Source organism: Pelophylax lessonae, assembly GCF_965119305.1.
Source record: "Pelophylax lessonae genome assembly, chromosome: 1".
Lineage (NCBI taxonomy): Eukaryota > Metazoa > Chordata > Amphibia > Anura > Ranidae > Pelophylax > Pelophylax lessonae.
Window position 1 is genome coordinate 689,415,678 of NC_138768.1, and position 24,244 is coordinate 689,439,921.

General features: G+C 43.9%; 1 protein-coding gene across 1 annotated transcript in view; it reads left to right on the forward strand.

The window, feature by feature from the left end:
* KLHL2 (kelch like family member 2) overlaps positions 1-24,244 on the forward strand; it is a 293,449-nt gene that overhangs the window by 34,659 nt on the left and 234,546 nt on the right. Inside the window, exon 2 of the mRNA XM_082272572.1 lies at positions 14,374-14,496. Coding sequence (XP_082128698.1) covers positions 14,374-14,496 — 123 coding nt within the window. The remainder of the gene's footprint in view (positions 1-14,373; positions 14,497-24,244) is intronic.

Below are 24,244 nucleotides of genomic sequence, written 5' to 3' on the forward strand. Positions count from 1 at the left end.
TTGGTTCAACCCAACCAGGATGAACTAAAAAAAAAACTGACCGGAGGAGCCACTGTACTAATTATGCAATGTTGATAAAGTGATCTCCCCTGCTGTTTAGGACGCTTTTTTTTTTTTTTTTTTTTTTTTTGGGGGTTATGTTCCTTCGACTGAAGCCTGCCCCGACTCCAGTACACACGGGCCGAGTTTTGGCTGGTTTCTATTGAACAGGCCAATGCTGCCTGACATTTGGCCCGTGAGTTCTAAGCTTTAGTCCCAACCCACCTGAGCAAGCCCACCAGGAAAGTGTCACCTGTACTGGGCCAATCATCTGTGGCCAAGGGGCATGTATACATGTGATTGTGGTGGGGAATACTTAAACTGCTTATAAATGGTCCAGTTCAGTGACAGGCATGTTCACTTAGATGGGTTCGGACTAGGATCTGAACATGCCTGAGCTCATCCTTCATCAGGAGCCCAGTAATTTTGCTCAAAGTTGAACATGTCTTAGTCCACGTGAAACGAAAAATGTTTTACATTGACATGGTTATATTTGCTGTATTCTTGGTCAGTAGCATATACAGATGCATCTCAAAAAATTACAAGATCATCAAAAGGTAATTTTATTTTAGTAATTCAATTCAAAAAGTGACTCTTGTATAGATTCATTACATACAGTGATATATTTTGAGCATTTTTCTTTTAATTTTGATGATTATGGCTTACAGCTAATGAAAACCCAAAATTCACTATCTCAGAAAATTAGAATATTTCATAGGGCTAATGGGAAAAAGGATTTTTAATACAGAAATATTGGTTATGTCCATGTACAGTATAGTTTGCACTCAGCACTTGGTTGTATGAATTACTGCATCAGTGCAGCGTTGCATGGAGGCGATCAACCTAGGGCTTTGCTGAGGTGTTATGGAAGCCCGGGTTGCTTTGATAGCAGCTTTTTTGTCTGCATTGTTGGGTCTGGTGTCTCCTCTTCCTCTTCAGGTTTAGTCGAGTTTGCTGACCAATCAAGCACAGTGATACATACCATGATCATTAAAGCAGGTATTGGTACTTTTGGCAGTGTGGGTAGTGCTAAGTCCTGCTGGAAAATAAAATCCGCATCTCCATCAAGCTGGTCAGCACAAGGAAGCATGAAGTGCTCTAGAATTTCCTGTTCTGACTTTTGACTTGATTAAATACAGTGAACCAACACCAGAAAATGACTTGGCTCCACAAATCATCACTGACTGTGGAAACTTCACACTGGACCTCCTTGCTACTTGAATTCTGTGCCTCTCCACTCTTCCTCAAGACTATGGGACCTTGATTTCCAATGAAAAATTTACCTCCTGGGGTAAAAAACAAAAACTGAGCAACAGTCCAGTCCTCTTTCTCCTTAGCCCAGGTAAGACCCTTCTGACATTGTCCCTGGTTCAGGAGTGGCTTGACACAAGGAATGCGACAGTTGTTGCCCATGTCCTGGATACATCTGTGTGTGATGGCTCTTGAAGCACTGACACCAGCCGTAGTCCACTCCTTGTGAATCTCCCCCAAATTCTTGAATGCCTGCTGCTTCACAATCCTCAAGGCTGCGGTTATCCCTGTTGCTAGTGCATGATTTTCTACCACACTTTTTTCTTCCACTCAACTTTCCATGAATATGCTTGGATACAGCCTTCTGTTAACCACTTGCCGACTGCCGCACGACTATTTACGTCGGCAGTCAGCCCCTCACAGGCAGAGCGATGTAGTCACGGACCCCCCCCCCCCCCCCCCCCGCGTGTCACCGACGGACCCGATGTCCGCCGGTCACTCGGCAATCGTGCAGAGGGAGAAAGGCAGGCGGCTGATGTAAACAAGCCGCCTGTCATTCTCCCCTGTGTAGAAACAGTGATCATACGGTTCTACTATGTAGGACCGTTGATCACTGTTCCTAAACCTCAAGCCACAGCCAATCAGTTAGAATAACGCCCCTAGGGACACACACAACCCCTCCCTCTCAAAAGTTAACCCCTTCACTGCCAGTGTAATTTTACAGTAACAGTGCATATGTATAGCACTGATTACTGTAGAAATGTCACTGGTAACCCCAAAAGTGTCAAAAATGTCAGTCAAGGGTCCGATCTGTCCGCCGCAATGTCGCAGTACCGCAAAAAAAAATTGCAGATCGCCGCCATTACGCGTAAAAAAAAATGACAAAAATCTTTCCCTTTGTTAGTAAACGCGATAACTTTTGCGCAAACCAATCAAAATACGCTTTTTTTTTTTTTTTACCAAACATATGTAGCATAAAACAAATTGCCCGAAAATGTTAAGTTTTGGTTTTTACATTTTTTTTTTTTTTTTTGGGGAATTTCATATAAAAAAATGTGAAAAATATTGTTATTTTTGCAAAATTGACGCTCTTTTTTTGTTTATAGTGCATGATCAAAAAATCGCACAGGTGATCAAATACCACCAAAAGAAAGCTCTGTTTGTGGGAAAAAAAGGACATCAATTTCATTTAGGTACAGTGTCGCACGACCGCGCAATTGTCCGTTAAAGTCACAATGCCGAATCACAAAATAGGCCCTGGTCAGGAAGGGGGTAAAATCTTCCGGGGCTTAAGTGGTTAACAGCCAGCTTCTTTAGCAATGACCTTTTTTTGACTTGCCCTTTGTGGAGGGTGTCCATGACTGTCTTCTGGACAACAGTCTTCCCCATGATTGTAACCTACTGAACCAGACTGAGAGACCATGTAAAGGCTCAGGAAAACTTTACAGGTGTTTTGAGTTTATTAGCTGAATAGAGTGTGACACCATGAGTCTACAATATTGATCTTTTTCACAATATTCTAATTTTCTGAAATACTAAATTTTGGGTTTTTACTAGCTATAAGCCATAATCATCAAATTAAAAGAAAGAAATGCTTGAAATCTATCACTGTGTGTAATGAATTTATATAATATGAGTTTCACTTTTCGAATTGATTTACTGAAATACATTTTTTTAATCTAATTTTTTGAGATGCACTTGTATAAGAAAATGTCTCCACTCCCGGTTCCCTGTTTCTCTCTAGGATGTGTTTTGTTGCACCTGAGAAACGTGATGTTTTCTGTCACAATTTTTATGCTCCCCACGCGGGACGCAATACGATCCAAAGAAGCTCTTGTACTTCTTTGGATCGTATTGCGTCCCGCGATTTTTTTTTTGCGCGATGTTACCGCGATTCGGCAGGCGGAAATCGCGGCAACATCGCTCAGCGTTTGGGGGTCTATTGCAAATCAACGGGCAACGCACAGGCGTCCCGCGATTTGCAATAATCTCCGGATCGCGGGCGGAACCGCAGCGGTTCTGCCCGTGACCCATACGCTAACATGTGAACGGAGCCTTACAAAGGTCGCTGCAGAGGATAGGTTGCAGCATTGGAGGGACCATGCTGGACTGAGGAATAAGGTAAGTATTGGGGCTGCAACGAACAATTTTTTTCATAATTGACTAGGTGGCTGATTTTATGGTTTAGACTAATCAGATACAGTAATAACCTTAAGTGTGGTGTGTAATTTAGTTAATATGTAAAGTTTAAAAAAGTCAATTTATTCTTAAATATCCATATGCAGTGGTAAATATAAATAACCAACTATATGGTTAGAGAGCAAAATTGCTACTCTGAGAATAACAGACAGAGATATATTGTATATACTATTAGAGGTTGAGAGCCGGTTCACACTGAGGCGACACGACTCCTTACTACTTCAGGGGCGACTTGTGCATTCCCATGCACCACGACTTCGGAGCGACTTGCAGAGACTTCACATAATGGAAGTCTATGCAAGTCGCTTCGAGGTCGCCCCGAAGTAGTACAGGACCCTTTTTCTAAGTCGGAGCGACTTGTGTTGCTCCTATTAGAACGGGTCCTGTAGCGGTCAATGGACCGCGAGGGAGCGCGACTTGTCAGGCTGACAAGTCGCCTGACAAGTCGCGCTAGTGTGAACCAGCTCTGAATCTGGTAAATATCATCAGACTCCGATCAAATTTTTTTTTAACGAAAAACAACTAAAGACACTTTTGCCGATTTTTAGACAGAACTGTAATGTGTATGACAGACTCCCTTGTCATAGGCAGGTGGCTTGATAAAGGCTACCTGCGCCTGCTGTCACTTATACTGGCCATATGAAAAATGTCTTCTGGCCAGCCTTCCGTTCCCCCCTATTCAACGGGCTGCCTGAATGGGGGGACAAAAAAACAAATCCACAACGGAATCCACGCAAGCTAGGTGGATGAAGGAATTCTCCCCACGGTGCTATTGTATTCTGACAGCAAGACTCCTCTGCTGTAAGAAAACGCTGATTGAATTAAGGTTTTCCAGCAGTCCCGTTTGACCGATCGTCTTCTGTCAGACAGGGAGGGTTGCACACAGATCGAACTTCACTGATCCCTGCTTAACTAGGCCAAATTCAATCTGTGTGCTGTAACTCACCAATATGTTCTAAACTGACTGTGCAATCTCTGTCTAATCAACCCTAGATTTAACCAAGCTGTGTGATATGATGACCTAAAGCAGGCCATACAATTTTTTTTTTCCCAATTAGCAGGTTGAATGGAAAAAATTTGACCCGATTCCTCCGATCCACACAATCAATGTGGATGGGGGAATCCTTCCCGCTGAGTCGTATTCTGACAGCGGGAAGCCTTCCCTGCCATTAAAATATGCGGATCAGTGCTGCCGTTGCAATGATTGATTTAGAAAAATCAAACAGACTGGTTGTACAATTGTTGATCGCTAGATTCAGCCTTCCTATACATGTATTAAAATTTGTCCGGTCTCTCCCGTATCAGCCAAATTTTTATCCATATATTGCAGCCTTAAAGTGGTTGTAAATCCACTTTGACGCTTACCTATAGGTAAAAGTAATCGAAGTGGATTTACAACCACTTTAAGGCGGCAAATTAAAAATAAGACTGGAATTAAAAATAATATATTTTTTTTTTGAAGAGTTTACTTCCTCTTTAAGGTATCCAATCATATTGTATCCAAACTGAGAGACACTTGCACTACATACTTTATGGTAGATCTCAGGCTCCTTTTACACTGAATTGAGTATAATCACCTGGGTATCTGTGAGCAGCCAAACAGGACTGATGTAAGATAAGATCTATGCCCTTTCTGTTTTTGCCCTGCAGACACAGGCAGACTACGTCAGCTCTATGGGTGGCTGGGTGTAAACGTACTCTGCTGCCTGTTGGGTATTTTTTTTATCTGGACCTGATCAGATTCAGGTGTAGGCGGGTATAAATGGACACAAGTCCATTTACATCCACTTGTCTGTAGGGCTCCATGGACCTTCCAGTTGAAATCAGAATGCCTTAAAGAGATTGTACAATTTGATTGTAAGGTGTGGTGAGCTTAAAAGAAAAGTTTCGACTTGACAGAAAAAAACTTTTATACTCACCTAGGTGTATAGTGCATCTGTCCCCTGCCGAGTAGTGAGAATTGAGAGATCAAACACAGATGATCGCTCAGTTCTCCCCCCCCCCTCCGCTCTGAGCAGAGAGCTGGTGACTATCGGTCTTCAGCTCTCTGCTCTGCCTCTTCAGCACTCACTGAAGCGCTGGGCTATGGTGGGGGCAGGAGGGGATGGCTCAGGCTCTCTGAGCTGAGAGGCTGAGCCAGGTGTAGGTCCAGATTTCTGGGTGGAACCCAACCATATGGTCGGGATCTTTTCAGAGCCTTGGCCAGCTTGGTGACGTCAGCAGACTTTAGCCTGCCATTGGCAGAAAATGGTTCACAGGAGTGCAGAAAGAACTGCACTCCTGTGACCTACAGTGGAAGTATAGCCAAAATACCTTTGTCTATACTTCTCCTGTAACATTGAAGTTTGTGATTTGAAACATTCATGTTACATAAGGTTTCATACTGAAGGAAAAATAAAGTTTTTTTTTTTTTTTTTTTATATATATATATATATATATATATATATATAATATTATATAATATAATGTATATATTCCTCCTGCTTTACAGAATAGATTGGTGATACCTGGGTTTTAAAATGGGGGGGGGGGGGGGTGTCAAACTGACATACAGTATCTCACAAAAGTGAGTAAACCCCTCACATTTTTGTAAATATTGTATTCTATCTTTTCATGTGACATTACCCTTTGCTACAATGTAAAGTAGTGAGTGTACAACTTGTATACCAGTGTGAATTTGCTGTCACCTCAAAATAACTCAATATACAGCCATTAATGTCTACATCGCTGGCAACAAAAGTGAGTATACCCCTAAGTCAAAATGTCCAAACTGGGCCCAAAGTGTCAATATGTTGTGCGGCCACAATTATTTTCCAGCACTTCCTTAACCCTCTTGGGTATGGAGTTCATCAGAGCTTCACAGGTTGCCACTGGAGTCCTTTTTCTACTTGTCCATGACGAGCTGGTGGATGTTTGACCTTGCACTCCTCCACCTTCCATTTGAGGATGCTCCACAGATGCTCTATAGGGTTTAGGTCTGGAGACATGCTTGTGCAGTCCATCACCTTTATCCTCAGCTTCTTTAGCAAGGCAGTGGTTGTCTTGGAGGTGTGTTTGAGGATGTTATGTTGGAATTCTGCCCTGCAGCCCAGTTACATCTAACAAATAAGTTTTATCTTGGTCTCCTCAGACCCCAGGACATGGTTCCAGTAATCCATGTCCTTTAGTCTGCTTGTCTTCAGCAAACTGTTTGCAGGCTTTTTTGTGCACCAGCTTTAGAAGAGGCTTCTTTCTGGGACAGCCATGCAGACCAATTTAATGCAGTGTGTGGCGTATGGTCTGAGCGCTGACAGGCTGACCCCCCACCCCTTCAACATCTGCAGCAATGCTGGCAGCACTCGTACGTCAATTTCCAAAAGACAACTCTGGATATGACACTGAGCACCTGCATTCACTTCTTCAGTCGACCATTGGCGAGGCCTGTTCTGAGTGGAACCTGTCCTGTTAAACCGCTGTATGGTCTTGGCCACTGTGCTGCAGCTCAGTTTCATGGTCTTGGCAATCTTCTTATAGCCTAGGCCATCTTTTGTAGAGCAACAATTCTTTTATTCAGATCCTCAAGAGTTCTTTGCCATCAGGTGCCATGTAAACTTCTAGTGACAAGTAAGAATGAGAGAGAGAGAACATAAAATTTAACACACACGCTCCACATTCACACCTGAGACCTTGTAACACTAACGAGTCACTTGACATGGGGGAGGGAAAATGGCTAAATGGGCCCAATTTGGACATTTTCATTTAGGGGTGTACTCACTTTTGTTGCCAGCTGTTTAGACATTAATGACTGAGTGTTTAGTTATTTTGAGGGGACGGCAAATTTTCACTGTTCTACAAGTTGTACACTCACTACTTTACATTGTAGCAAAGTGTCATTTCTTCAGTGTTGTCACATTTAAAGATGTAATAAAATATTTACAAAAATGTGAGGGGTGTACTCACTTTTGTGAGATACTGTAATTATGCTAACATTCATGTAAATGTTCCCAATCTGCTCAGCCAGAGTTACTGCTTAGAGAGGCAGAGCTGCAGCAGGTTAATGTGTGACTTATTTTAATGGCATAGATGACATTTTAGATAGCAATAAAGTACTTGTGTATGACATTGCTTGGTGTATGTTACATGAATGAGAAATGTGTCACAAAAATCAGGTCTGGATTAACCAAGCAACTCAGCTAATAATTGTATGAGGCAGATAATTGAGTGGGTGTAACATAACATGTAAAATTATTATAGCACAATTCTGCTTTCAGCACACTGTGATTTAAGGCCTCTTGCACACTGGCAAAGAAAAAAACACCACGTTGGTAACCATGCTTTTCTGATTTCTGCCCCCCATCCCCTTTCAATTGTTTGCACATAACATTTTTTGGGGGGAACCTTATATTTACTGGACAGTCCAGTGGAATGGAGAGGCCTGTCATGAGAGAAATACTTAATGTGGAACTTCACCCAAAAGGGGAAGTACTTCTCCCCCCTCTCCTTCTTGGGAAATGGCACTTTTTTGGGGGGGGTGGAGGCGGGTAACTGGTTTTGACAGGTGCTCACTTCCTTTTCCACTCCTCCCTGTCCTCCCTCCCAGCAGACTTCTGGGACATGCCACATGTGCAGTGGGAAGTTGGCTGTGAAGCCGCAAGGAGTTACAGCTGGTTTACCATGTTAAAAATGCCAGGGACTCAAAGACCAGTAAATAACAGGCCCAGGTGAGGACGGTGCTGGATCCTTGGACAGGTGTCAGCCGCTATAGAATTTGTAGCTGCTGACTTTTAATTATTTGTTTCTAGAACGAAGATCTCTTTTAGAAGGTCATGTAATGGTTAATACACACCAGGCCACTCCCTCTCCCTGGAAAATGAAGAGTGGCTTACTACTAAATTATTGTTTGTCAATAGGTCTATTAAACCATGAGGTAGACAGCAGGCAGGAGATTCAAGCTCTGAGGAAGAGCATCTCAGTCGAAACGTGTTGGCTTGTTTGTCACAGAGTGAGGTCCAGGCCACACGGAGCACTTGCATCCTGTTTCCTTTGCCAGTTTTGGGTCTCTGTACCCCTTGAGGTCTTTAGCCTTTATAGCTCTTATGTTTTTGGCATACATATATTTTAATAAACTCGTAAAGGTAATGCACAAGGTTTTGCGTTTGAGGTCTGGGTTATGAATTTGTGGGCAGTGGCAGAAGGTGCTCAGGGGAGACTAGGGTTTGAGCAACACAAACTTTCTTGTTTAATGGTTTTTTAAAGATGTGGCTATACAGTAAACCCCCCTCCATTGCGGGGGTTACGTTCCGGACCCAGCCGCAAAAAGTGAAAATTCACGAAATAGAAAAACCCTTACAAAATGCATTGTAGGCATGTTTTTTTTACTGTCACTGTACGTGTAAAAGCATTTTAAGGTCTTTAAACACACTTTTTAAACAATAGAAACTCATTTAAACACATAAAAGATACTGAGAGACTTAGCAAGAACTATGGAAAACACAAAAATATTTCATTTTTAATGATTTATATAGCAAAATTAGTAAATCATTAAGCAATCCATTACATTTGGCAATAACAATAGATAACAAATCTAAACTAATAGGCGGGTGTGACTACAGTTCCCCACAAACACCAAAGTAAGTCATGAGATAGGATGATGTCCTTGGGCCACAATTTTTGTTTTTAAGAGAAAAGGGAGGAGTCTGGGAGAGAGTTTATCGAGCAAGGTTATTGGAGGAACAGCAATAATTGAGGCAAATTCAAAATGGTTTCCCAAAATGTTTTATTTTTTCCATTGGTGATAGCCAATGCCTCTTCCATCCTCCTAATGTTATTTAATTCTGCTACCCATTCTCAAATGGTAGCTTTTCAATGGTGAGCAATCAGGACCTGCCAAAATAAAAAAAAAAATGTAATAGGTCAGTTTTTTTATTCCCCTAATTGAATCTTGGAACATGGACAAAAGTGTTCTCTGGAGTTTCAGGCCATGAACTACCTGTCACTACATTACCCTATTGAAATATGAAGTTCAAGAATGACCTAATTTTAGGACAAGACCACCATAGGTGGAGGAGAAAACATGAACTTTGACCTAATCAACAGCATAACATTCTGGCCCCGTTCACACCTGAACGTAGCTCAAAGCTCCAAAGACCTCCGCATGTAAATCCCATGATTTTCAATTGTGCCTGAGCGTTGTCACATGTAGCTGAAAAAAGTATGCAAGCTTCTTTTGAGCTACAAGCTTCAAATGTGTTTGGTGCAATGGACTTCAGTGGGAGTGCCTGGAAAACATGCAGTTCTGCACATTAATTTTCCCAAGGAGCTAGCTTTCCATTACCTAACAAGAATTTCAAAATTTTAACACCCAAGCCACAGACGTCTTTAACCACTTGCCTTCTGTGCACTTAAACACCCTTCCCATCCAGGCCAATTTTCAGCTTTCAGCGCTGTCACACTTTGACAATTGCGCGGTCATGCTACACCGTACCCATATGAAATTTTTATCATTTTTTTTCACACAAATAGAGCTTTCTTTTGGTGGTATGTAATCATCTCTGGGTTTTTTATTTTTTACAAAAAAAAAGAATAAAGACAGAAAATTTTGAAAAAAAAAAAAAAAGTTTTTCTTATTTTCTGCGAGTAAATTTTCAAAATAAATTTTTCTCCTTCACTGATGTGCGCTGATGGGCACTGATGAGGTGGCACTTATGGGCACTGATGAGGAGGTACTAATATGCTGCACTGATGAGCACTGATAGGCGGCACTGCTGGGCACTGAGAGGTGGCACTGCTGGGCACAGAGGCGGCACTGACGGGCGGCACTGATGGGCACTGAGAGGCGGCACTGATGGGCACTGGCGGATGGCACTGATGGACACTGACGGGCGGCACTGATGGGCGGCACTGATGAGCACTGATGGGCAGCACCATCAGTGCCCACACTCAGTGCCCATAGTGCTGCCAGTCAGTGCTCATCAGTGCCTAGATGAGCAGGCACTGATGGGCACTGACTGGCAGCACTATGGGCACTGATTGTGGGCATTGATGGGGGACACTGATGGCGGGCACTGTGGGCACTGTTGGGGGCAATTTGTGTATGTTTTTTTACCTTTTAGTAATCAGGGCACTGGTGATCAGTGCCCTGATTACATGTCTCTGTGTCCCCGGCGCTGTGAGGCTCCCCCTCCTTCCTCACACTGCAGGCTCCGTGTGAGGAAGGAGCGCCGGCGATGAGAGATGATCTCATATGTTTACATATGAGATCATCTCTCATTGGACGGTCCGATCACGTGGTGAATGGCCGCTGTGATTGGCCATTCACCACGATCTGTGATCGGCTGTGTCCAAGGGACACGGCCGACACAGGTTCTCCCCGATGCGCGCTCGCGGGAGTGCGCGGGGAGCCTGCTTCTGGGAGGCCGTTTAAAAACGGTCTCCCGAAAATTCGAGTCTGCGCTGCAGCCGTATATAGGCTGTAGCGCGGATGGGATGTAGTTAAAAGGGGTTAAAAAAAAAACACCTTTAAAACCACCAAAGAGGTTTTACTCAAGTGTAAATGCTGCCTCAGAAGTGGGCACATCATTTTTTTACAAAATCTATTTGGGGTAAAGGGAGTGTCTAGTCTCAGATGTCTAATCTCAGATGTCACTATGTTCCAGCTCTGTTTTGGTTGTAAACCTCAGACATGAAATATGAACAATGCATATCCCTCTGTAGTGTGTAATAAGGGTCGTTTCTGTCTGCCGCTTTGTTCCTCTGCTATCAGCATCAATCACTTCTGGCAGGTTTTCCTGACACCAAGAGAAAAAAGGTGACCGGGGATGGAACTCAAGCTGATTTGAACAGTGCCTCAGCTCTGTTCCTGTGTGCTATGTGAAGGGGGGGGGGGTGTCCCTGTCCCTGTCCCTGTCCCTTCGCTCCAATCAGCTCTCCTCACTCATTTCTGCAAAGTGTAACTCTAGCTCTCAGCCCCCTTTTTTTTTCCAAAACGCTCAGTCAAGCTTTATAAATTCTGGACTTTAAATGGATGTAGAAAAAGAGGACGGCAGATAGACAGGTGCAACTTATGAAGGAGGTATTGTTTCATCTGCGTCCAGTCACTTCACTGGTTATATGTGAGGGTTTACAACCACTTTTCAAATACCGAAATGTCGGTTTACTGAGAAGTATGTCCATGTACAGTATAGTATGCACTATACCAATACTTGGTCAGGGCTCCTTTTGCACGAATTACTGCATCAGTGCGGCGTAGCATTGAGGCGATCAGCCTGGGGCACTGCTGAGGTGGTATGGAAGCCCAGGTTGCTTTAATGGTGGCTTTCAGCTCGTCTGCATTGTTGGGTCTGTTGTCTCTCATCTTCCTCTTGACAATACCCCACAGATTCTCTATTGGGTTTAGGTCAGGCGAGTTTGCTGGCCACTCAAGCACAGTGATGCCATGATCATTAAACCAGGTATTGGTGCTTTTGGCAGTGTGGGTAGTGCTAAGTCCTCCTGGAAAATGAAATCCGTATCTCCATAAAGCTGGTCAGCAGAGGGAAGCACAAAGTGCTCTAGAATTTCCTGTGCTGACTTTGGATTTAAAACACAGGGGACTAACACCAGCAGATGACATGGCTCCCCAAATCACGGACTATGGAAACTTCACACTGAACCTCATGCAATGTGGATTCTGTGCTTCTCCACTCTTCCTCCAGACTTTGGGACCTTGCTTTTCAAATGAAATGCTACATTTTTCAGTCAGCAATTATTTGGGGAGTCATGTCATCTGATGGTGTTGGTCCACTGTGTTTTAGCAAGTCCATAGTCAGCCCAGCCCTCTACCAGGAGATTCTAGAGCACTTCATGCTTCCCTCTGCTGACCAACTTTATGGAGATGTTGATATTTTCCAGCAGGACTTGGCACCTGCCCACACTGCCAAAACTACCATTATCTGGTTTAATGATCATGGTATCACTGTGCTTGATTGGCCAACGAACTCCTCTGACCTAAACCTCATAGAGAATCTGTGGGGCATTGTGAAGAGGAAGATGAGACACCAGACCCAACAATGCAGATGCGCTGAAGGCAGCTTTCAAAGCAACCTGGGCATCCATAACACCTCAGCAGTGCCAAAGGCTGATCGGATCCATGCCACGACGCATTGATGCAGTGATTCATGCAAAAGGAGCTCCAAACAAGTATTGAGTGCATACTATACTGTACATGGACATACTTTTCAGTTAGCCAACTTTTCTGTTTTAACCACTTGCCGACTGCCTAATGACTATCTACGTCGGCAGTCAGCCCCTCACAGGCAAAGTGACGTAGATCTACGTCGCTAGCCTGTGAGGGTCTAGGGAGCGAGCGCGTCACTCTGCGATCGCCGCTGCAGAGGGAGAAAGTCAGGCGGCTAGTGTAAACAAGCCGCCTGTCATTCTCCCCTGTGTAGAAACTGTGATCACACGGTTCTACTATGTAGAACCGTTGATCACTGTTTCTACAGCTCAACAGACAGCCAATCACAGTTAGAATCACGCCCCTAGGGACACACACAGCCCCTCCCTCTCAAATAAAGTTAACCCCTTCACTACCAGTGTAATTTTGCAGTAACAGTGCATATGTACAGCACTGATTACTGCAGTAATGTCACTGGTTACCCCAAAAGTGTCAATGTCAGTCAAGGGTCCGATCTGTCTGCCGCAATGTCGCAGTACCGCAAAAAAAATCGCAGATCGCCGCCATTACGCGTTAAAAAAACCCCAAAAATGACAAAAATCTTTCCCTTTTGTTAGTAAACGCGATAACTTTTGCGCAAACCAATCAAAATACGCTTTTTGCGTTTTGTTTTTTTTTTTCTTTTATGCTACATAGGTAGCATAAAACAAATTGGCCGAAAATGTTAAAAAAATTTTGATTTTTACATTTTTTTGGGGTGGAATTTCATATAAAAAAATGTGAAAAATATTGTTATTTTTGCAAAATTTACGCTCTTTTTTTTGTTTATAGCGCATGATCAAAAAATCGCACAGGTGATCAAATACCACCAAAAGAAAGCTCTGTTTGTGGGGAAAAAAAGGACGTCAAATTTGTTTAGGTACAGCGTCGCACAACCGCGCAATTGTCCGTTAAAGTCACGCAGTGCCGAATCGCAAAATACCCCCTGGTCAGGAAGGGGGTAAAATCTTCCGGGGCTTAAGAAACCTTTTTTGTATTGGTCTCATGTGATATTTTAATTTTCAGAGATACTGAATTTTGAGTTTGCACTAGCTGTAAGCCATAATCCTCAAAACTGGGGGAAAAAAAAGGAATGCTCGAAATATCACTCTGTGTGTGCAACACATCTGTATAAAATGTTTCACTTTTTGAATTGAATTGCTGAAATTAACTTTTTGATATTGTAATATTTTGAGATGCACCTGTACATACTTTCAACTTTAAAAAAATGCAATTTTTGGGCACAGCCCATTCCATTCCTCCATTTAACATCAACTGGATCATGTGACTCTGAGCATAGTATAGGCATGTTTTACACTGCTCACATCGGCTAAATCCTGTTCTTTGTGGTAATCATCTTCCCACACATTATTATAATCTTTCTGTACCTGTGCTTTAATTTTTTCCCAGGGTGTCATTTGATTTTCTGTGAGGTATAAAATTGCAAAATGTTGTACAGATAAAAGCCATTTCCCAGTGGATTCCTTGTACTTTGTCATTTTATTTTATGTGCCATGTTGACATTTATCATCGCTTCTTGTAGCGTACTTAGTTGGTGATGCGCCATTTGACATTTATCGTTGCTTCTTGTGGGGTACTTAGTTGCTGGGGAAAAAACAATGTATAATATTTTTTTAATGTATTGCGTGTGAATGCATAGTAGCTATAATGCAGGTTACTGTGATGTAACATTTGTAAATTGTTTCTTACAGAAACACTAAAATAAGCCAACAGAAGCCTGTGGAAGTGAAAGAGAGCTCAGAGAAGTTCTGTCCTGTAACTGTGAATCCTCGCCATACCAGAAAGGCTTTTAAGGTTATGAATGAACTAAGAAGGTATAGTATCTGTGCTCTTTGAGTTTTTTGTATGTTTTTAATCCTGCACTTAAAAGTGTCACTAAACCCACATCATAAACACACTATCAATAAATGGTGTATTACATGCTATTCATACTCACTGTCACTATGGGATTCATTTTCTGTATTCTGCAAATAACATGGTTGATCATGCATCTATCTCCCCTTCTGCCCATGTCCCCCAACTCAGCTAGGGATTTTGTAGCTGTTGTGGCAACTCTGCACATGCTCAGTTTTCAGTGAGTTTCTATGCTGAGCATTTCCTCTCTATCACATCTGAGCAGCCCATGTAACTATAGAGTCACATGTGGGCATATACACAGTAGTAAATGACAGCCAACTCCCTCCCTCCTCCCTGGCATATTACCAGCTAAACGCAATGGTGGCGGTATATAACAATTGCTTCAACGCCATCTTATTCTAAGACACAAGCTGGAGGGGCGTGACACAGCCTGAGACTGTCAGAAATCTGCCCACAATGTTATTTCCAGAAAATAAAGGTTTAATTTCAAATATATATTTAAATGCTGATTTAAAACTGTTTGTTGTTTTTTATTTATTTTTTACTCTGTATCCCAAAGGCTATTTTTAGTTTAAACATGTGACCAGCAGCATAGGGCTAGAAGCTCCTCCTGCCACTGTTTGCCCATAGACAGGTTGGGAAAGAGCTGCGTCATGTGACAGCTGTATATCAATTAGGAAAAAAGGTACTTAGATGTTTATTTTTTTTAAATAATTAGTGCCATCATCCACATACAGAAATAGAAGGGACGATGTAAGTTAAACAATGTTTAGTATCACTTTAGGGGTCAGTTCACACTGCCGCGACTTGCGATCCAACTTGTGAGACCCCAAGTCACATGACATGAAATTCCATGTTAGTCAATGATGGCTGTCTTAATTAGCACTACTGAAGTCGTTCCGACTTTGGAAAAGGTTCCTGTACTACGTCAAGGGGACTTCTATCCGACTTGTGCCCTCAGACTGCATTCACATTGATCCGACTTGTCAGGCGACTTGTCAGCCTGACAAGTCGCGGTCCATCACGCTCCCATTGTGTAGTACAGGAGCCGTTTTAATAGGAGCGACACAAGTCGCTCCGACTTAGAAAAAGGGTCCTGTACTACTTCGGGGCGACCTGCATAGACATTCATTTTATGAAGTCCGTGCAAGTCGCGCCGAAGTCGCGCTGCACGCGACTCACAGGTCGCCCCCAAGTCGGAGCGACCTAGTGTGAACCGGCACTTGGACTTTAATGGAAGTCACCTCCAAGTCAGATCATCTTTAGTGATGTTATTTGGATCTGACATTACAGCAAGATTACCCAGACAGTGCATGGCATCTTCCTGTATGCTGTTATCTCTGCATACCTGCACAAGACAAAGTTGTATCAAAGTACTTCTAAAGTTACATCAATTCGCCTGGCAAAGTCGCACCGTAAGTTGCGTGACTGCTGTTTTCAGCTGTATTCAATGACAATTTTGTGTTTATGGATAGCTGCACACAGACTGGAGCTAGCAGTCTGGAAAAAAAAGGGAAGGAAGGGGCAGATCAGAAAACCTTCTTAGGTCTCTATTGTTTATACTGAGATAAGCCAGCTGCTTGAAAAATGTCTGCTCTGTCTAGGTAAGCTAGATATTCTTCATAAGGGGTGGTTGAAAGGTACATTGAAGCACTTTGAAGACTGCGTGGCTTTAGGTGTATTTGGGAGTTTGAGGCCTTTGAAAGAGTGAAGCTAGCCATACACTGCTTGAATTTTGGCCCATTCCAGCTTATTCAACCAAAATTTGAGCCGTGTGGGCAGCTCTGTCGGCACCTCCCTGCCCAACCAGATTTTAAAAATTGAGTAGCCGTATGGAAAATAATCAGCCGTACAGTGACTGCATCCGGTGCAATCACTGCTCAGGTGTTGAGACAGCTGTGGGACCTGCGATTGGATACAATAGCCTGCAGTGCAGGTTCCCCATCTGTGCTGTTTCTTATAAATCTGTTGATTTATAGCAGGGGATGTACAGAGAATATAAAAGTTTTTATAGCTAGCTTTAGTGTCAGCCCATGCCTGATGGAGAGAGGTGGCTTGGAATGAGGCATGTCGTAGGTTTTCTCTATAGTAAAGATCTATGGGGAACATATAAGAACCTGCACCACTAACAAGGAGGTACAAACACTGGTTCTTATGTTGACGCTGTTTGTGCATTATGTGAGCAGTTTTTTTACAGCCTCTCATTAGGGGGTGTGTTGCTGGAAACCTTAACCCCTTAGCTCTTGTTGACATTGAACGCGGCTTTGAAATCGTACGACTTCGTCTGAACTCCCGTGATTTCAAAGCCGTATTTCAGTCCAACTTCGGGGGCAACTTGAAAGACATCTGTGTGGGTTAATGCAGTGGTCCTCAACTCCGGTCTTCAGGGCCCACTTACAGGCCAGATTTTAAGTATTACCTTGGGGATATGCAGACTAGAGTACTGCAATCACTGAGCAGCAAATTATATCACCTGTGATGTATTTCGGTTATCTTGCAAATCTGGCCTGTTAGTGGGCCCTGTAGGCCAGGGTTGAGGACCACTGGGTTAATGCACAAATATATATTGAAATCACCAAAAGTAGTGCAGGGACTACTTTTGGAAAACTTTGCGGCGTCGCACTAGTTGGGATGATGCCATTGCCGGCGTAGGATGCATGTAATCTATTCTTGTGCGATTTTAAATGTGAGTAACATTTGAGTGTACATGGGCTGATGTCTGATGTGTACAGGAGTTGAAAGAAAAAGAATAAACTAAATTTGATTCATTCCTATGCACCACAGCATAGCTGCCTTTTTATGCAATGCACTCTAACTCACCTCAAGGCAGGGTTGTGGAAAACTATTGTTTGCAATGGGCCCTAGCAGTAAGTGTGCATTGATCTGTGTAGATTCCTGCACATAGTCTGAATGAGCCTTAAATGATTACCTGCAATAGTTATTCTTTGCATAATTTTTTTTTTTTTTTTTCACTTGCGATGTGAACATGGAATAGTCAAATTCCCCCCACACAGCGCCCTCCATTGCGCTTCATTGCCCTCTCCTCTTCTAAGAGTGTGTAATTTCTCTTTGTTGGCTTAAGACCTCATCTCCACTTTACCTCCCTACATAACCTTTTATATAGCAGCCAGGGGATGTGCGAAAGGGGAATACTATAGAGAAGGGATATGCAAACTGTGGCCCTCCAGCTGTTGCAAAACTACAAGTCCCATCATGCCTCTGCCTCTGGGTGTCATGCTTGTGGCTGCTAGTCATGCTATGCTGCCCTCCAGCAGATTGACAGCCTCTGCTTTGTTCCTGTGTGCTGTATGAAGGGGGTGTGTCCCTTCTCTCCAATCAGCTCTCAGAGCTTTCTTCACTAAGCTCTGCAGAGTGTAATTTCAGCTCTCTGCCCACTTTTTTCTGACCGCTCAGACAAGCTTATAAATACTGCTCTTTAAACGGATGAAGAGAAGACTGCAGATGGACTAATACATTTTATGTAGGAGAATTTGTTTAATCACCTGAGGATAGTCCCCTCACTGGCTATATATAAAGCCTGGTACACATGGGCCGAATGTCGGCCAGTTAAAAAAAAAAACAGCTGACATTTGGCCCTCATGTACACCAGCCTGTCTGACAGGGCATTCTGCAAAACCTGCATCTGATCGGCATCCATGTTTTCTTTTGTTGTGCTGTTCATGCTTTTTTTCATGCACTCCCATTGAAGCCTGTAGGGCCAAAATTGTACCTTCCTGCACAAGTACCTTCACCTCTTCCAAAAAATGCACTGCAGGGAATGCTTAGATGGTAACGGGCCCCATAGAAAACAATGCAAAAGGGATTATTGTGCTTCTAAAAAAAACGCGCTGTAATTTGCACAGGTGTGAGCCAAGCCTTACTTGGCACAGATCAACTTTAAGATGACACAGATGGCAATAAAAAAACCTGGCATAACTGTTCAAACATTAAAGAAAAAAACATTGGCATATTTATACTTTAAAGTGCTCTAGTAACATGCAAAAAGTCTGTTTTGTCTTTATAACACACTTTAGTGTTTGTTTCTGAATGAAATTATCTCCGAGGCTGATGTGATGCAATTTGTATGATTTCAGATGGAGTCAAAATAGTTAACAGAGGAAATAATAAACCTTTTAACACATCTGTGTATTCCATTAAACATTGTGCTTGGGGGGGGGGGGGGGGGTGTTGTATTTGTATTTATAGAACTTGTGATTGAGAACTGTGAAAATGGCAAATGTGTGAGTGTATACATATCTAAATAGCTAAACTGGGTAAATTGCACAGAAAGTGCAGAGCTTCATTTGCAGGCTATGTTTGCATTTAGTTAAGTAGGGATATCTTTATAAATTAAAAAAAAACCTTTGTTCTGAACCCGATATTAAAACACCACCAAAGCTTTTTGTCCATACTTCTCTTGTGTGCTCTCTTCTGACCCAGAATCGGCCTGCTACCGGCACAGAGACGTTCAGGTTCTAGAATGATCGCTACCATATTGCCAGAATTCACCCAGATGCCTAATTGGCACCTGGGTCAGCCTCTGGGTACATGGCTGAGAACTGGAGCCAGCCACTCCCATCTATTTCCCAGCCTGGCGCTCCAGTGAGCCTTGGAGAAGGAGAGCAGGGAGCGATGATTTATAGCCACCGTTCTCTGCTCCGAGCAGATGATTGCTCAGTTCTTGGACCAGTTCTGGGGCCAGCTGAGGCATCAGACCAATGCTGTAGCATGGAGGTGAGTATGTATGTATGATTTTTTTTTTTTTTTTACAACCTCCAATGGTCCCCATGAAATCATTTTTTTTATGAATTTATTTTCTCTGATTTGATAGGTCAGAAGTGTGGGATCTCACATCTACTTTACTTGTGTTTTTTTTTCTTCCAGCCTGGAGTTGGGCTTGTTGGAACTTCAACTGAAAAATGGAGTAACTGTATGCTTTTAAAATTTGGTTTAGCTAGGATATATTGACTTGGTTATGCCCTGTTGGAGCCATAGGGCTATTACAACCTCTGCCATAATTTTCATAAATATTTTAGGTGCTGCTGAAAGACTGAAAAATATCAGTTAAAGTGTTACTAAACCCACAATTGTAAAATAAGTGTGTATATGCAGTAAAGCATGCTTGGCATCCTCACTGTGGAACCTAAGGGGTTAATCCTCTGCATTGTGTAAGGAGGCTTTTTGATCCTGTCTTCTCTAATCCTCCCCTTCATCCACTGTCCCCAATCCTTCTCCTGATAGTACAGGGCCTTTGGAGTCACTCTGCACATGCTCAGTTTGGTGTGTATTACTAGAGGTTGTTTTTTTTTTTTTTTCTTGAAAGGATGCATATGATCAGCACTGTCCAGACCGAGGGTTAGGGGTCCTGCAGCCGCATAGGACAGTCAGAGCAGAATTAAAACTCCTACAAGCTATAATTAGATAGAAGATAGAAGTTCCAAACTGCTATACACTGCTGATGAGAAAAGGTATTTAGCAGTTTATATTTACTAAAATAATTGCATTTTCCATATTCTGTGTACTGTGGGGGAGCAGATACAGGGTCCTGGGTTTAGTAACACTTTAAATTGAACACAATCTCCTTGATGTGTAACCATTACAAGCACTTGTTAGTCTGGTACACTCTGTAGATTAAAGAATTAGTTCCTTTTATAACATATTACTTGTTATACCCATATTCACGGTGTAACATATTACAATTGCACCGGCCCCGCACCCCTCCCAGTCCCTGTTTGGACAACGTGCAGGGTATCTTTTCACCCCCGCTCGCTGCCACGATCTAAAGAAAACGTCAGCTGTTGAGCGCTCTCTTAGTTCATTGATTCTTCCTGTCAGTATGTATCTGCCTGGCTGTACGAGAGAGGAGCACACAGATACACTGAGAAGTCTGCAGGAGTCCTGCGTGGTACCTGTGATCTTCTGATCGTAGGTGCAATTTACAGGCTCCAAGTAAAAAATAAATAAATAATACATGCACATTTTATTTACCTGCAGAAAGATGTGCATTTATTTTTTTCATAAAAAGGCAAGCTTCTCCTTTTTAAGGCTTCAAAAAAATGACTGATGTTCAATATAGGCAGGCATATAATGTGTGTGCGTAAATTACTGCACTCATCCGTGAAATTTTCTATTTTTAAAGGTCCTGTACATATCACTGCATTACTGATCTTTATGCAGCTGGGCACATTGTTTCATAGATAGCAATGCCTCTGTGTTCAGATCTGTAAGAAACTTGGTATCTTTTTACCCCCCTGTGCATATGTCCTAAGGTGGCATTGGCAGTATGAACTAACAGCTATTAATTACTTGAGGTAGTCTATGTCCTTAGTGTTAGGAAAAACCTTGTATGCAACATCTTCCACACTCTGTCTAGGCAAAAGTGGTGCATTCACTGAAACGCAGTGCATGTGCGGGCAAACACTGATGCATATGTCATCAGTGTTTACTCAAGTAAAGCCACATATAACCATTCACTTGTATGGGCATCTGTTTTAGACATTTTCTTTCTCCTGGACATGGGGAAGTACCAGAGATTTTCCCCTTGATGACTTGCAGCTTCTAGATCTCGATGTGCATGTGGCTTTACCACTTTAAAGTCTACAAGGGAAGTAAACCACTTCCTGTCTGCCGTATGTATTTAAACATCCTCGGACCAGAAGGGTGATATCTCGGTCATCGCTGCAGCAATGATCGAGATAAAAAAACATTTCTGATTGCCTTCAAAGTAAAAGTAATCATTTCAAAGTAAAAGTAATCCTATCGGCTAAAGAGCCGCTGGATTACTTTTACCAGGGGAGCCCAGTAAGAATGGATGCAACCGGCGTCATGCGGTTCCTGAGACATAGTGAGAGGATATGGGTGTCGCTTCCAGTTTCTGAGGTCACACAATAGGAGGAACAACCAGAATTTCATCACTTCCTTTTTTTAGCCTCGTGTAAATAAGTCATTACTGGCTTGGTAAAGCATCAGATCTACATTCTTATCTTGGTTTGATCTCCTAGGCCCCCAGTTCTCTCTATAAATAGGACCTGTCACGGCCCATGCTATCACAAAGGATGGTGTTCATTCCTCCTGATCGCAATAAAGGTGATCAAAAAAATGCAAAGAAAAAAAAAATGAAAGGTATAGTGTTTAAAAAAATAAAAAAAAAAAAAATATTTAAGCGCTCCCATTCCCACCCGTTCACGTAGGTCCCGCACACATGTGTAAATGGAGATTGCACCACATAGGAGAGGTATCGACGTGAACGTCAGAGCGAGTACAAACATTTAGCACTAGTCCGCCTGTGTAGCTCTAAACTGGTAACCCGTAAAGGCTTTTAAAGTGTTGCCTATGAAGATATTTAGGTACTGTAGTTTGGTGCTGTTCCACAGAGGGATGCAACTTTAAAATGTGAGATGTTTGGTTATCTATTTACTCAGCGTAACCATCTTTTAGATTTTACTGAACAGTTGGGGATTATATTCTGTTTTTGTGCATTAAAATTCATTAAAGTGTATTTCTACCAAAACAATTTTGTTACATAAAAATATACAACAACCACCATTTTATTCTCCAGGGCATCTGTTGGAAAAAAAAATATTGGATCGATGTGTTTTTTTACGTGTAGGAGTTGATATCAGAATTGGTCCAATCAAATGTGAAAGTCAGGTCTTGAGATGCATACAAGGACCTGGTTATCTAATCCCCTGCATTTAGGAGGAGCTATTCCAAAAGAAACCCACAGCTGATGCCTTGTTAACACAGAGGCAGCTGTAAGAAAAAAAATTATTAAAACCAAAACATTGGTACAAAGACCTTTTCTCACAGCCTCATATTGTCATTGGTGATGCAAAAAGCCAGGAGAGATGACGTTACACCATCACAGGCTTAAGGAAGAACACTCAGTGACTGTATGAGATGGTGCCAAGAATCTTGCTGCAGTGGATTACAGAGAACTTAGGTTAGTGATATTAAACGCCCACAATTAAAATGCCTATAGTGCTGCACAGGGCTTTTTTTTTTCTCAGAGAATAGGTGCAGGAACTCGCCCTCCTCGCCCCCCTCGCCCCCAACCAAAGAAGGAGACATTCTCACCACTGCACTCTGCATGCTGTGCAATACATTACATACCCTTGGTCACTGAACTATGTATGCTCTACTGTCCCTCAGCAAATTTCCCTAGTCTTCCCCAAGCAAAAATCACCCTTCCCTCAAGTATCCTCCCCTTTTGCACACCTCTTTGCTTTGCTTACCACTGTGTCCCACATTCACAGCTCACCTCTGCACCCCTCACCCATAGCTTGCCTCTTCTTTCCCCTGTCCACAGCTCCACTCTGCACTCTTCCTATCCACAGTAAACCTTTGCCCCCCTCCCCACCAACATCTCACCTCTGCACCCCTCCAACCATAGCTTACACCCCTAGTCCACAGCTCACCTCTGCACCCCCATCCAAAGCTCACCCCAACCCACAGCTCTCACCACTGCACAAGGCTCCCCCCTTCCCAGCTCTCCTCTCTGCACAAATCCCCCCCCCAGCTCTCCTCTCTGCACAAACCCCCCCCCCCCAGCTCTCCTCTCTGCACAAATACCCCCCCAGCTCTCCTCTCTGCACAAATCCCCCCCCCAGCTCTCCTCTCTGCACAAATACCCCCCCCAGCTCTCCTCTCTGCACAAATACCCCCCCCCCCCAGCTCTCCTCTCTGCACAAATACCCCCCCCCCCCAGCTCTCCTCTCTGCACAAATACCCCCCCCAGCTCTCCTCTCTGCACAAATACCCCCCCCCAGCTCTTCTCTCTGCACAAATACCCCCCTCAGCTCTCCTCTCTGCACAAATTCCCACCCCCCAGCTCTCCTCCCTGCACAGACCCCCCCCCCCCACTCCAGCTCTCCTCCCTGCACAGACCCCCCCCCCACTCCAGCTCTCCTCCCTGCACAGACCCCCCCACTCCAGCTCTCCTCCCTGCACAGACCCCCCCCCACTCCAGCTCTCCTCCCTGCACAGACCCCCCCCCCACTCCAGCTCTCCTCCCTGCACAGACCCCCCCCCACTCCAGCTCTCCTCCCTGCACAGACCCCCCCCACTCCAGCTCTCCTCTCTGCACAAATCCCCCCCCCCCAGCTCTCCTCTCTGCACAAATCCCCCCCCCAGCTCTCCTCTCTGCACAAATCCCCCCCCCCAGCTCTCCTCTCTGCACAAATACCCCCCCCCCAGCTCTCCTCTCTGCACAAATACCCCCCCCAGCTCTCCTCTCTGCACAAATACCCCCCCCAGCTCTCCTCTCTGCACAAATACCCCCCCCCAGCTCTCCTCTCTGCACAAATACCCCCCCCCAGCTCTCCTCTCTGCACAAATACCCCCCCCCCAGCTCTCCTCTCTGCACAAATACCCCCCCCAGCTCTCCTCTCTGCACAAATACCCCCCCCCAGCTCTCCTCTCTGCACAAATACCCCCCCCCAGCTCTCCTCTCTGCACAAATTCCCACCCCCCAGCTCTCCTCCCTGCACAGACCCCCCCCACTCCAGCTCTCCTCCCTGCACAGACCCCCCCCCCCCCACTCCAGCTCTCCTCCCTGCACAGACCCCCCCACTCCAGCTCTCCTCCCTGCACAGACCCCCCCCCCCCACTCCAGCTCTCCTCCCTGCACAGACCCCCCCCCCACTCCAGCTCTCCTCCCTGCACAGACCCCCCCCCACTCCAGCTCTCCTCCCTGCACAGACCCCC